This window comes from Platichthys flesus, chromosome 17 (assembly GCF_949316205.1).
Source record: "Platichthys flesus chromosome 17, fPlaFle2.1, whole genome shotgun sequence".
Lineage (NCBI taxonomy): Eukaryota > Metazoa > Chordata > Actinopteri > Pleuronectiformes > Pleuronectidae > Platichthys > Platichthys flesus.
Window position 1 is genome coordinate 20,968,414 of NC_084961.1, and position 14,464 is coordinate 20,982,877.

Sequence of the window (14,464 nt, forward strand, 5' to 3'; positions counted from 1 at the left end):
TTTTATTCCAGGCAATACCAATTTTCATTCCTAAATCTTTTTTTAAAGAACTGAATAAATCTACCTTTATTTGGACAAAAACAGTCCCCCGGATAAGAAGAGAGTTCCTAGAGAGGCAGAGAGAAGAGGGCGGCCTGGCCCTACCAAATTATAAGCATTACTATTGGGCTGCTAACCTACATAAGCTGTTGTTTTGGGTCTCACAGTTAAATGATGATGAAACCCCAGTGTGGTTACATATGGAAAGATATGCATCTAGCCCGGTATCCCTACGCTCCCTGGTCTGTGCTCCTCTGCCCTTAAGCAAACACCTTTACACAAAGAACCCTGTTGTACGTGACTCTATCAAAATCTGGGTCCAATTCAGAACTCATTTTAAAAACGGAAACGCCCTCCTGTCTGCTCCCGTTTATGGCAATCACTTGTTTTCCCCAGCCCTTGGGGGAGCAGCGTATAAGGAATGGTATAGAGCTGGGGTGGAATGTGTTAAAAATCTGTTTAAAGATGGTGTATTTATGTCTGCTGCTCAGCTGGAGAAGGAGTATGGAATCCCCTTAAGGACTAACTACTTCAGATACATTCAGATTCGAGATTTTGTGAGAAAGACATTCTCCTCATCCCTTGAATTACCACAGAATGGGTGGATAGATGGGCTATTGGACATGGACCCGACTCTTAAAGGGACAGTTTCTATGCTTTATGAGAATATCCAGAGGATGGCTTCCCCGTCCCTTGATTGCATAAAAAGGAAATGGGAGTAAGAATTAGAGTTGGACATATTACATTACATTACATGTCATTTAGCTGACGCTTTTGTCCAAAGCGACTTACATTTTTGAACATTTTTTATAAGGGGCCATTTTAGGGGTTCAGTATCTTGCCAAGGACACTTAGGCATGCAGATGGGAAAGAGTGGGATTCGAACCGGCAACCTTCTTGTTGCAGAACACCCGCTCTATCCCCTAGGCCACGCTCTCCCCGTCTCCCACATATCAGACGATGAATGGAGATGGGCAGTAGAACTAATACATTCTTCTTCTATATGTGTTAGACATGGATTAATACAATTTAAGGTGTTACACAGACTTCATTTGACAAGGGACAAACTGGCAAGAATTTACCAGGGAGCTGGTCCAACTTGCCCTAGATGTAAACAGGTGCCAGCCAACATATGCCATATGTTCTGGTCTTGTCCCAGGCTCAAAGAGTTTTGGACCAAAATTTTTTAAACCTTTTCATCCATCTACGACAAAAATATAGAGCCCGGTCCTCTGGCAGCCATTTTTGGTGTGGCACCAGGGGAAACACAATTAACGATTGCTCAAAGGGAAGCAATAGCATTCTCTTCATTGTTGGCCAGGAGACTGATCTTATTTAACTGGATAAAGGCAGCACCGCCAACACACAAACGGTGGGTAGAGGAGGTGATGGCACACCTAAAATTAGAACATCTTAGATTTACTTTGCAAGGCAACACTAAGATATATTCTAAGGTCTGGCAGCCTTTTATTTCCTATTTTGAACGTGAGTTTTCATCTGCTCCAACATAATTGGCAGCTTCTGAACCCCCCCCCCCCTCCCCCCTTTTTTTTTTTTATTTATTATTATTATTATTGTTGTCATTTCTATTTAAGTATTTATTTTTAACCCGAGAGTGTCTGGACTACACGGGTGGTGGGTATGTCTGTTGTCTAGTAGTAGGATCTGTCTTGTTATTGTTCTGTCTGTGTACTGTCCTGTACTTGTGATGTATGTTTTGAGTCCTACTATTTTGTTTTGTATGGGATGTCTGATGTTTGAATATGAAAATCAATAAAAACACTTTGCATTATTATGTCATATGACTAAATCAAGAATGAGTTTGCTTAACAAACACATAATCTTTTCAAAGTCAGTTTCCCCAATTTCAGTCCCTGCTACTAAAAGCTCACCTTTACTTAATCTTAGAAGCCATACCAGAGGTAAAGGAAATAGTATCCAGGCTATATACAACTATATTTAATATGGAAGATTCACCACCCAAATGATTCGGAGACTTAAATATCAGATGATCAATGGGCTCAGATACTTAAAAGTATTTTCTCCTCATCTATTTTTGCAAGGCATTCTCCTATTCAGTGTAAGATTGTGCACAGGTTAAGGCTGACCCTACCTGTGATAGCTATAAGCAGGTCCCTGCCAGCCTTTACCACACATTTTCATTATGACCCAGCACAACTACCTTCTGGTTCTCTATATAAGATTTACTCTGAGTCTGAGATGCATCTCTGACAACTTAACCATGCCCTTTTCTTGGACTTTTTGGTGTAACATCAGAGTATCTTACCCTGACAAAAGAACAATTAAACAGTATGGCCTAATCAGCCCTCTTAGCAAGAAGACTCACTCTCTTGAATTGGAAGGGGGATCACCCCCCCTTCTTTGACAGACAGATTTGTGAGGTCATGCACCTTCTTAAACTGGAAAAAATAAGATAAATGCTGCAGGCATCTACTGCGAAGTTTAATGTAGTGTGGCAGCCTTCTATTTCTTATGTGGGTTGTTTGACTCAATCCTTGATTCATCACTGTCGATCCCAGAACTCTCTAGACTTACTGGCTGTTGTCGTGCCCCAGATCAGCTCTGTGTCAGTTGGCTGTTTTTCACATGTGCTGCTTGTCCACTACTGGTGGCAGAGCTGCTGGTTTACCTCCTGCATTTCCTTCGAAACAATTTTGTACTAAACTAAATGTCAGGACTCTACGGTATGAAGATGCGCATCTTCCGATCTGTTGATAACAATCAACTCGCTGTAGGAAAATTCCACTGATCAGTGTCTAAGGTTCTGGAAATCTCCTGACTAGGTGTCTCACTGCTCTGAACTTGGCAAACAGGGAATTTGCTACAATATCTGTAAGCGTTTCTGTTGATGGAATCTATTCCATTGGTTAGTAAGGGCTTTTTTATTTTGAAATATTTGCAGGAGCGGAAGATGCACAGGCTATATTCAAGTCAAAGCCTAAATGTAAAAACATTGTGCTGCAGTAGCAGCTCCTCCGCAGAACATATTGCTGAACTGAGAAGCTACATATTGTGCATTGAACAGATGCTATAAATATGAATTTATATTAATGTAAAAATTGTGCATTGAATAGATAAAGTTGCACAACCGCCTTTCTTTGTGTATATTTATGCTCGTACGTCCAGACTTTAACAGACATTGCTAAAAATAACAAATATGACCCTTCTGAGTGGGTTTTTCAGAAGATATCAGAGTGGTAGATCTCGGCTTACGTTTTGAATTAAAAATAGATCTTTGGCTCGAAAAGGTTGGTGAACACTGATTTAGACTATCTGTGTTATCTTTGTTAGGCCTGTATGTCGCTTGAAAACACAATAAAAACATACCTTGACCATAATGGAAGTTTTGTCAATCCACAGTCACCACATTGTCTCTTTAGTTTTATAAAGTCTCAATCTTACTATGTTAAGTGCCTTGATATAATGTATGTCATGATTTGGCACTATACAAAAACAAATACAATTGGATCGTGTTCATCCGTTCTTGTAGTAGGCTACTCCTCTTATGTTGGAAAAGTGCTATATTAATCGTAGAGACACCAGACTCACCCTCCAGCCATCCTAATGTGTCATCCAACTTCAGGTCAACACGTCTGCCCTCACTGAGATGCCGGGAGATAACTGGTCGGTTCCCCCTATAGTCTGCCACTGTCCCAGTATACAGCTCTCCATCTGAGAAACAGACCAACACATAGAAAATAAAAAGCAGATCATGTCTCTAGAACAATTGATGGTTTCTTGCATGAAAACAAATATTCCACGGACTGGTACAGGACAGGGCCCAGCCTGAACTTTTCTCAAAAGGGGGGGTGTTTCAAATCTATCAATCTTCTCTCCCCTCTTTTCTACCCATCTCTCTTCTCCTCCCCATTTTTCCCTGCTCACCCCAACCAGTCAAGGCAGATGGCCATCTACATTGAGTCTGTTTCTGCAAGAGGTTCGTTCCAGTTAATGAGGGAGTTTTTCCTCTCCACTCCAAGTGCTGCTGTGGGAACTGTTGGCTTTCTCTATAAAAAATGTTTAGGTCTTGACCTTCAATGTAAACTGCCTTGAGATAATGTATAGTATTATTTGGCGCTATACAAAGAAAATTGAATTGAATCTCCAAAACAGAAATCACTCCAACAATTTCATTTTACCTGAAAACAATAAAATGTTTGCATTTGTTCAACTTTTGTAGGGAAATTAATCTCATTTTTCAGATCAAGATGAACTGTAGTCTAAATTCATTCTATTGATCATGCCTTGGCTTTGTACCTGGAGCCCAATACACACATTATGTGAGAATACATTTAATCAAGGTTAAGTGCCAATTATACTGTATGTTCACTTTAATGTCAGTGAATCTATACATCCCTTTTCTAAATCATGTTGATGTTGCTGCTGATGTGGGATTTGCACCCATCCTAATAAAGCTTCTCTCTAGGATCTATAGTGTGTGACTGTCTGTGCATCAAACCTTTGTTGTTTTATATCTTTTACAATTGAAGGTTTTTATGGAACAGTTTTATCGTGCGATCTAAAATAACACTGTCGGTGTAATGTTTATAATAAAATGGATTCTATAAACTAAGTTTAATTCATCAGCTCACGTCTACATCTCCACTTTCCAGAAATGTTTATACGCATGCTAGTTAGTATACAAGTATGCACTTTCTCCCACCAAAGTTTGAATTTATGGATCCTAACTTTTGCATGAGAGGAGGCGTGCGCATCTTTCAAACCCACTTTTGTGTGTATCCAATGGTTAAGAATAAGGCCCCTAGTCATCATAATTGTGAAGCTCAATGAAAAATGTTGTAATTATTTTCAGAGAGTGACATACCGATCATCATATCCGCCTGCATTATATGCAAGCGGGATAACTATTTCTTAGTCTAATCCAACTAGAAATCAGACAAAGCTTAAATAGAATGTGTGTGTGAATGGGTGAATAGCAAAACTGTATTGTGAAGTTCTTTGAGTGATCATCAAGACAAAAAAAGAGGCACATCAATACAACTCCGAACAGACTTCATCTCTAGTAAACTAGCCTCAGCTTACATTGTATTCCAGCAGCTGTGATTGCCTTACCTACGATGATAGCAGTGTTGCGTTGGAAGGGGTCATAGGGACAACGACCTCTTCCTTCATCAGGGTTGATACTCATTGATAACGTCTCTGTGTCCTGAAAAGAAAAGAGTAGAAGGTCAAGCTGATAAACAGAAGTATCAATCAATCAATTCACACAACTTTTAATTAACTAATTTTAACTACATGTCCAGTGTAAACTATTAAAATGCATCAACATTACCCATCTGCAACAATGTTGAGCAAATCAATCAGCTCGAATGAGTTAAAATGTTTGAGCAACAAACTTACAACATAGGTGCAGCGTGGGCTGAAGGCAAATGTTCCACAGGCATAGATATGGGAGGCGTTCAAGTACTGCAGTACACGGATGAAATTGGGACAATCAGCCTAGAACAAGCACATAAAGAACAACAAGTTAGATGTTTCCCCAACAGCAAGCAGTGTGTGCCTAATGCAGGACTTTAATCCAAATGTTTACAGAACAGACAGGGATCTATTATCATAGTATGCTTCACCTACTATGAATTCAAAGTGGTTGAATAATATATAATAAGTGTTTACAGTGTCATCAGTATGCTAGAACAATTTGACTTGTCTGGTTTAGTTGGAGTCCCTTGTTTTGAACTTTGAAGTATTTGTGCATCTGTGCAAATCAGCTACTTGCCATTTTCTTGCCTTTCATGGAACATTGCTCAACATCTTTGTCTGAAGGGCTCCAGTCCCGCTGAAAGAAGAGAAGAGTTACACTCATCAGAGATTCATATGCGTCTTTACCACAAGCTACATCTGAACCATGAAAAATAGGGATTGTAAAGATGCAAACACATCTTTACATCCCTATTACAAAGCTAGAGTTCCTGCAAAGTGGTGGAAGAGAAGATCTGGGTAAATGTTCAGAATTCTGTGCAATAATATTTTTACACTGATGAGACATACAAAAACCTTTTATAAATTTGATCAGAACGTGTTTGTGCATCAGTTGTATTTGTTTTGTTGCAGGAAATACTGGGAGAAATACGGTTCTCACACAGTCACTGTTTCAGACACTGACCATGTACTTCATATTAAGACCACTCACATCTCATATCACACATAAGGCACAGTAGAGTCACAGCCAGGAACTGTGCCTTTGCTGTTAATTGAATAGAGAATCAATCGTGATTTAAACCTTGATACCAAATGGCATCATAATATAGAGGTCGAGCTGACACATATCCAATCATCATTTGACTGATACCTCCGCTAAGGTGTGTTTGTTTGTCAGCAGGATTAAACAAAACTACTGAACAGATCCAAAGAAAACTTGGTGGAAGAAACTGACTAGGCCAAAAATGTCTCACATTTTGGGCACGATCCAGAATTTATTTCTTGTCAATTTTCTTCAAAGAGTGAGATAAATTTGATTTCTTACACTTTACTCTGTTCCTATCCATGGCTTAGACTTTGATCAAATCCAAAAAACTAAAGCTGTGATGCAGGTGTGTGGTAGAAATGTGACATTAATTAAAGCCAACATTGTCTGGTTGTATTTTAGCAGATCTAAGCGAAACTTTTCAAAGGGACTTCACAACAATAGGTGTCAGTGAGAAAAAAGGGCCCAGCGTTGTATGAGCCTGTATTTATTTTAAAGTAGGTGGAAGTGTTATCTGTCCAAGGTCAACCAATGTGAATATTTTTGCAATTTCCTCTTCACTAAACATTGTGAGGTAAGAGTGTTTTTAAATATGTGAGTTGCAAACCTCCTCCAAAATAGGCATCTATATATTAAATAGATAGAAAGAATCCGGTGGGAGTGAAAAGCAGGAGTTCCCCTGCTGGATTCACTGTGAGCGAGGTGAATGGCTAACAAGTGACATACAAAAGAAAGAAAAAATTTCTTATATTTTATATATATATATATATATATATATATATATACACACACACATCTCATTGTCCCGATGAACAAGTGGAGCCACACATGTAGAAGAAACAGTTGTGGTGACACCGACGACAGTGTCAATGTGCTGCAAACAAAATCATGTGATCTCCGCAGCGAGATAAATACACAACTTCCTGCCTCTGCCTTCTGTACCAAGCTGCATCACCTCTCGCCTGCATAATGTCTGTGCAGGGAACCTCCTGCTGCGCTATGCACGTGTGAAAAGCAAACTGTGGGTAAAGTCCAGACCCAATTCTCCGGATGATAAAGGCTATACTGTTAGAGGAAGTTCCTTGTTTTTCCTGTTTTGTAGTGGTTGTGCTGCAGTGACACTAATGAGCACTACTTTGTGACTGTAGAATAAAACGGTTCATATTATCTGCATTATCATCATTGTAAATATATTCCTTCAAAGAAGATATTAGGCAAGAAACTCACTTTTATGTATCTGGTTGATGCCCTGGTGTTCTGTTAAAGTAAAGAACGGAGATCCAATTAATTGAGAATTCTTGGCTTCATGATCTGAGAAGATTCAATTCTATAAGTTTACTCTAATAAGAGTTGGTGCCCATTTTTCTTGTTTGGATCACAACACCCAGAGAGGGAGTGAGACTTCATTCGGTGCTCAGGACACCATTACTCGACTTTATCTTTACATAGAAACTAGAAAGTAGTTGTTAGTGCCTACATTAATGTTTAAAACCTCTTATAAACAGCTTTTCAGTAATGATAATCAAAACTGCAGTATCCTGTAAATGGTCAGCATCTGATCATTTGCCTACCTTGGTCTTTAGTATGATGGCGTCCTTGTGGCTTACATCCAGTGCTAACAACGCATCTCGAGCTCCTACATACAGCATGTCTCCACCCTCACTGAGCAGCAATGTGGTGGTGTTGCTGACATCATGGCTATTGAAGCGGGTGAGCTGTCTCCCAGGACTTCCTGTTGTACACAGCACAGCAGTTAACACTGGGATTCTGTTTTTTGTTCAGTTTACTCAGACAATTAAATGCATCCAGGTAAACAGTTTGCTGATCTAGAGAAAATTCAGCCCTATCTGATTGTGTCTCTAAAAGGTGAATGTGGCTTTGCAAACACAATAAGGCAACAAGGGACTGAAGGAGCTATAGACAGCAGCAGATTATTCACTTTACGCACAACTTAACTGACGCTTTTGTCCAAAGCAACTTACATTTCAGTACACTCAACATTTTATGAGGGGCCATTTAGGGGTTCAGTATATTGCCAATGACACTTCGGCATGCAGATGGGGAAGAGTAGGGATTGAACCGGCAACCTTCATGTAGGAGAACGCCCACTCTACCCCCTAGGCCACACCGCCCATTCATCTATGTTAGAAAAGGGGCCTATAGTACGGAGCAAGTTCAAGATACCCAGAATATCTTTCATTATCTGGATTCACTGGAACTAACATTGGCTATCCAGGATGACAGACATCGTAAGAACCATGAATTAAGCACCTAATAGACATTTCATTTTGCAGCTGTATCACCCTGCCGCATGTCCTAAATCTCCCACTGAAATGCGCTCACTTACCACGTTAACAATAAACACGATCACTAATCACAAGTTTTAAGGGTCTAAACAATACTGAATAATACTTTGCGTTTGTTTGATTCCCTGAAGTTAATGTATCAAAACATTTTGTGCGCATGCAGTTCCCGCTATACACAACACAAAATGAGATGTGCAAAACCAGGACCTCAGGGTTAGATAACCTGCTAGCATAATCGGATATAGTGACATCCAATAGCAATAAATTTACTGAGGGATATTTTAAATAATCATTTTTATTGATTTTCTAACTGAGTAATGTTTTTTTGACTCATAATTTTTTTTATAATGAACTGTGTTGTTTTTGCTGCTAAAGCAGAGAGAAGAGAAGTAATTCATGTTGTGATGAGCTCAGTCTGAATGAAATGTTGATTAGTAATCATGGAACAATTGAATAGTGTTTGGATCATTAAGGTATTGAATAAATCTGTGTCCTAAATTGCTCTTATTGTTATTTTGAATGTAGTGATAGAAAATATTAATTATTCAAGCCTGGCAAGAATTCATTAAAGCTACTATATCTGCTTCTCTTTAGAATATCTGACTTGACAACTCTATTGTCCTTTTCATGATTATGTCTCTTGGTCAGTAGTTAAGCTGTTAGCTCGAACTTAACCTCCTCTGGTGGTTAGAGGTGCAATGAAAACCAGCTTCGTAGGACTGAAAAACCTTCGAAACTACAAATCTTGATCCATCGCACAGGCCCCATAGATGATAAAGGTTACAATTAGTCCTCAACCAAAATCCTTTTTTATTTTTTTACTTGCTGGGCATCAAACACACTTGTACTGTGCTGCGGCTCTGCTAAGTGCCTTCCGCCTCAAGTATGGTTTTATATGATGTGCAGGGTTGATCATCAATTACAATTCATGGGACAAATTTTTGTAACTGCCACCAAGTGAAAAATACCAAGTACCAACTACAATCACTGCCTTGCCTAAGTCAACAAGTCCAGTTGCAGGAAACTTGGTAGAAAAGCACTAAGTTGGCAACACAGAGAAATAACAGTATCTGTGATTTTCACCCAATCCCTTTTTCAAGCCTTGCCCATTTGGAGATGTACCTCCCACTTGGTTATCTGCAGTCTGCCCATTAGCGGGGGATGGAGCTTAATGAATCCAGGCATTTCACAAAAACACATAGCACATCCCTGTGCTTAAATCACATCTTAAATTGCCAACAGGAAAAAGAAAGACACGACCTTACTCACCCATAGGGAAGGAGACTCTGGGAGTGAGCCTTGTCAGACACTGGCTCAGAAAACCCAGCAAGGCCACAGTGAGGGACAGCAGGCTGTGAGTCTTCATTGCAGCACTAATGAGGGAGTCTGACCTCAGCTACATTTATGGTCAGAGGGTGACACTGGGTCTGATGCTGTGTCCCCCAGTTTGTCAAAGAATTTGTAGGAGGGGTGGAGGTCCCTGCTGAAGCCACATACTCTGGTTTGTGCAGCAGATCATTGTTGGCTGTACACACACACACACACACACACACACACACACACACACACACACACACACACACACACACACACACACACACACACACACACACACACACACACACACACACACACACACACACACACACACACACACACACACACACACACACACACACTTTTTAAATTTCAGAATCTGATGAGTCTGATTTGAATGTAAAAACGACTGACTATGAATGTAAAAACAAGTTTTGGCTCAAAACCCTTTTTGTGAGGAAATTGTGATAAGTCCTCTCAACTTTTTGATAGTTACGACATGGTTTTGTAGTTAAGATTAAGGTAAATATATATATATATTATAAATAAGCTTTGGGTAAGGGGTTAGGGAATGCATTATGTTGAGCTTGGTCCTCACAACTTTACAAGAGTGCGTTTGTGTGTGTGTGTATGTGTATGTGTGTGTGTTATCAATTATGTGTAAAGGACGTGCCGATACTGACACACGTGGTGCCGTCCTTTATCTCTGCATTGAGCCTCACGTCCTGCTCCAACACTCAGGCTGTGCATTATGGGTTCACCTTGATGCTCCCTTCTCTCAGAAACACTGGTTTCTCTTGTTTGTGCAACAGAAATCGGCCGTCAGATTATCTAAGTCCTCTTGTCTGTAAATGTTCCAGAAAAAACAACACTCCTCCAGCTGATGCAGAACTGTGATCTTACATGTTTTAGCGGGTGGCTTCCGTCGTTCCTCTCTCCCCACTTCTTCTTCCTTGACCGCTCGAACACACAGGTTGCAGTCTCCTGACTCGTTGTCTCTGCTCCGGTGAAAATAGGAGAGAAGACACTTTAGCCGATGGGAAGGAAAGGCTGACCGTGGTTAAGCCTATACTATAACAACAATGGCTGGGACCCTCCTCCCATCTGAAGGTCCAACGGGCTCCAGGCTCCATCTAGAGGCGCGCCCTGCACATCACAGCCTGGGTCGTTTGGACCCCTCTCTGGTCTGAATCTGGTCTGAATTTCCCGTGGGATTAATAAAGTATCCATCTATCTAGCTATCTAAGCTAAAACTGGGTGTGCCACTGAATCTAAGGCACCCCGTCCAATCACAAAAGACATGCCCACCTCCGACAGGTGGCCATAGTACATGACCACTCAGGTCACAGTAGGCTTTCACACTAGAAAGCGGTCACACACTCAGCAAAAGGCAAGGCCCTGATTTAGGTAATAAATATAAAAGACTCCAGTTAATAGGTGGTACATGTGTAGTGCCCTAAATGGGCAAATAATGGAGAAAGAAAAATATCTACAGTATGTACTAGCAATCAAACAATGCAATGCTTCCTGTTAGAGTTGCAAACATTTTAATTTGGGAATATTATGCCTGTCAAAAAGATAATTTACATCAGTTTCTTGCTTTAAATATGCTTTGTGTCATATACAGGGTATTAAGGTTATAGGTTAATATTCAACTCAAGGCCCACTTACTAGTTTTTTCCCTAAGAGCTTTTATCTCTTAGAGTTGATTAGAGCTCAGAGAGATACATTCACCAATAGTGTGTGATGTAGATTTGGGGGGAAAAGTAAGAAGACCTTGAATTAAAATAATTTTGTAAAATGACTATCTCCATATAATATTATCATACATGGACGACAGTGTTTTTGGAAAGGGAAATAATGTTTGAAACAGTTAAGTAACAGTAAATTAAGTATAATCTGTATGGGTACCTGTTGGGTATCTTGATGCTGTCCTTAATCCCTGTCTTGATATTTTGCTGAAGAATCTTCTGATGTTGTCCCCCAACAGGTTATCTCATCTCCTCAGGGTCCTTCACGTACAAACTGTTACTTCAGAGTTGGTGAAAGTATATTGACATGCACAATAATTTCAGGCACACAGTGGATTTTTCTCTCTGAGACGGTCCTTTCTTGGTTCTTCAGAAAGCTACTTCTATATATTCACCATCCAGCTTTATCTTAGAGTTCTGCTGTTGATCAAAAATATCTGTCTGTCTGCCTGTTGTGTCACACCATTTCAGATTAGAATCCAGCGGTGTCTGCAATGAAAAAATTCAGATTCAAACTAAGGCGTGTCAAATTAGTAATAGACAGGCTTCATGGTGAGAGCAGCAGGGAAATGAGTGGGTAAGGCTAATGGCTAATGAGGAGAAAAGAAGATTGGAGAGGATTAGCAGTGACCTGGAAACCGCCACGTGTAACAGGCTATACACCTCCAAGCATCAAACATGAAGCTACTTGCTCACAGGTTGATAGTGAGCAAAGAGTTTTAAATTGTGAACACCAACCTGATAACATGGAAGTGACATCCGTTTTCCTGGGAAGTGTCAATAAGTTTTGGTGCTCAATTCATTGTCGAACACGTATTTGGTTAATTTAGTGTGTGCTACAAATTCTAAATAGTATGGTTAGGGTAAGGTTGTATGTGTGTGTATGTGGGTATGTGGGGGGGTTATTATATTAATATACTATAAATATAACAATGTACTTATAGGGGAGAGCGGGGTAATGTGAGACATTTTTTACATTGGCTCCCCTCTAGGCGAGCAACAGGATATATCAGTAAAATGTACACATTTCCCATTAATTCAGCATGTTTCCTTGAAATGGAAATTATCAGAATGTCGTCAGGACAAAGGGCAGTGAAAATATGATTGTTTTTAAAAAAGGGTCTTGTATCTCACTTTACCCCTAAGCTTGGGTAAAGTGAGACAGACCAGATAAATCAAGGGGTTAAAGTGATCCACTTACTTTTTCCACTTTAAAACTACCATAATAACAGATGTTATAGTTCAAATCCTGACAGCTAAATTGACAACCACTAATATCGGACTAGTAACAGAATCATGGGGATTGGTCAATTAAGCACATTTATGATTATTATGATTCATATGATCTCTTGAATCCCTAGCTTACCTGCACATTGTTTATCTGTCCAATTGGCAGGGACAGGGATATTGTCTTTCTCTGCATATTCAAATACCAGTTCACGGCACTTAACTGGAGCAAGGCCATGGAACTGGTCAGCTAGTTGTTTCAAGTGACGGCCAGCTCCTCCTCCATCTCATCTGTGAATATTCTCTTTGCCTCAGCTACTGCATCCCAGGCTACTAAGTTTACTTCCCCTTTCTCTTTTTCTTTATGAATCTTTTGAGGGTGGTCTTGTTAATATTTCTATCCCTTCCAGCTTTTCTTAAGGACTTCTTTCCTTGCATGACCTCAGCGGCTGCACTCTCCATCTCTGCGTGGGGTGTTTGGCCCTAGGTTGTCTAACTGGTGTAGTTTCTTGGCATGATGGCTTTTCTACAATGTTTATGACATTAAAAATAAAACATATGTAATGTAATATTACACATAAAATATGTTTAAGACTAAACTTCACTTGTGCTTCATGTCTCACTTTACCCCACAGCATTTGTCTCACTTTACCCCACAGCCACCATTTATAAAAAACAACATCTCTTACCAATTCAGGCTAATCTTCAGCTAGCATCAATCACATGGTTTTATATGTTGGAAGTTCATCAACATGTATGATATAAGTTTTTCTACCTGAATCAATTTTTTTTGACACAATTGATGAAGTTCAAAGCAAGAACATTTACTTTTACATGCAAAAAACACATTTTTGTGAAAAAACATACTTACCACAGCACCAGCACCATCTTCTCCTTCATAGCATGGGGGAATGGTAGGGGCTTGAGAACATAATGGTCACATGACCTCAAATGTGTTCCGTTGCCTAGATACAGGGGGTGTCTCACATTACCCGATGTCTCACATTACCCTGCTCTCCCCTACTGATAAGACATTGTCAAGGTGACTTTCTGAGATTGCAGTGACTGTCTTAAGTAATATTGTACTCTACAGAAATAGCTGCTTTCCATCATCAAAATAGTTTCATGCATGTCCCGCATAGGCGTTAATACCTGCATGAAGATACCACTGATTCAGTAAATGAAAGGGAGTAAATTACGATGTGGTAGATTTCATGGAATGCAGTGGACATACAGAAACACAAAGTGTCAGTCATTGATTGAGCTGTTAAAGCTTGTCATGTTTAGGATTGGTCCCTTGCCTGCTGTTAAATATGTATGTTTGTATGTATGTATGTACTATACATGTATAAAGTTTGTTCAGTTTATGCAGTCATGTGTAACTGATGAACTGTGGACTCATTCAATTATTTTGACATTTCCATTCTTATCTAACCAAATGTGGATGGAGATATGACAAGACACTCCTATGCCTAGTGAGTTCACAATGATCTTTACTTCAGCTGCTCTTCACAAAATCCTACAGCTATGCTGAATCCCTATGGATTTTACCTCATCATTCAGCTGTCTTTGGCGGCAGGCATGATTTCTGGTAAGAT

The 14,464-nt window shown here is 39.8% G+C and overlaps 1 protein-coding gene across 2 annotated transcripts in view; it reads right to left on the bottom strand.

Annotated features, from left to right (window-relative positions):
• Window positions 1-12,151, bottom strand: part of sema4ab (sema domain, immunoglobulin domain (Ig), transmembrane domain (TM) and short cytoplasmic domain, (semaphorin) 4Ab) — a 46,437-nt gene extending 34,286 nt beyond the window's left edge. The window contains exons 1-9 of one of the 2 annotated variants that reach the window (XM_062409872.1): window positions 11,800-12,151; window positions 10,792-10,889; window positions 9,841-10,096; window positions 7,837-7,997; window positions 7,493-7,522; window positions 5,798-5,857; window positions 5,422-5,520; window positions 5,134-5,227; window positions 3,610-3,732 (exon numbers count right to left, since the gene is read on the bottom strand). In XM_062409872.1, the coding sequence (XP_062265856.1) occupies window positions 3,610-3,732; window positions 5,134-5,227; window positions 5,422-5,520; window positions 5,798-5,857; window positions 7,493-7,522; window positions 7,837-7,997; window positions 9,841-9,937 (664 nt within the window). In that variant the 5' untranslated portion in view covers window positions 9,938-10,096; window positions 10,792-10,889; window positions 11,800-12,151. Of the gene's footprint in view, window positions 1-3,609; window positions 3,733-5,133; window positions 5,228-5,421; window positions 5,521-5,797; window positions 5,858-7,492; window positions 7,523-7,836; window positions 7,998-9,840; window positions 10,097-10,791; window positions 10,977-11,799 lie in introns of those variants that run through there. The other variant, XM_062409873.1, reaches the window with a different exon arrangement.
• Between the last annotated feature and the right edge of the window lie 2,313 nt (window positions 12,152-14,464).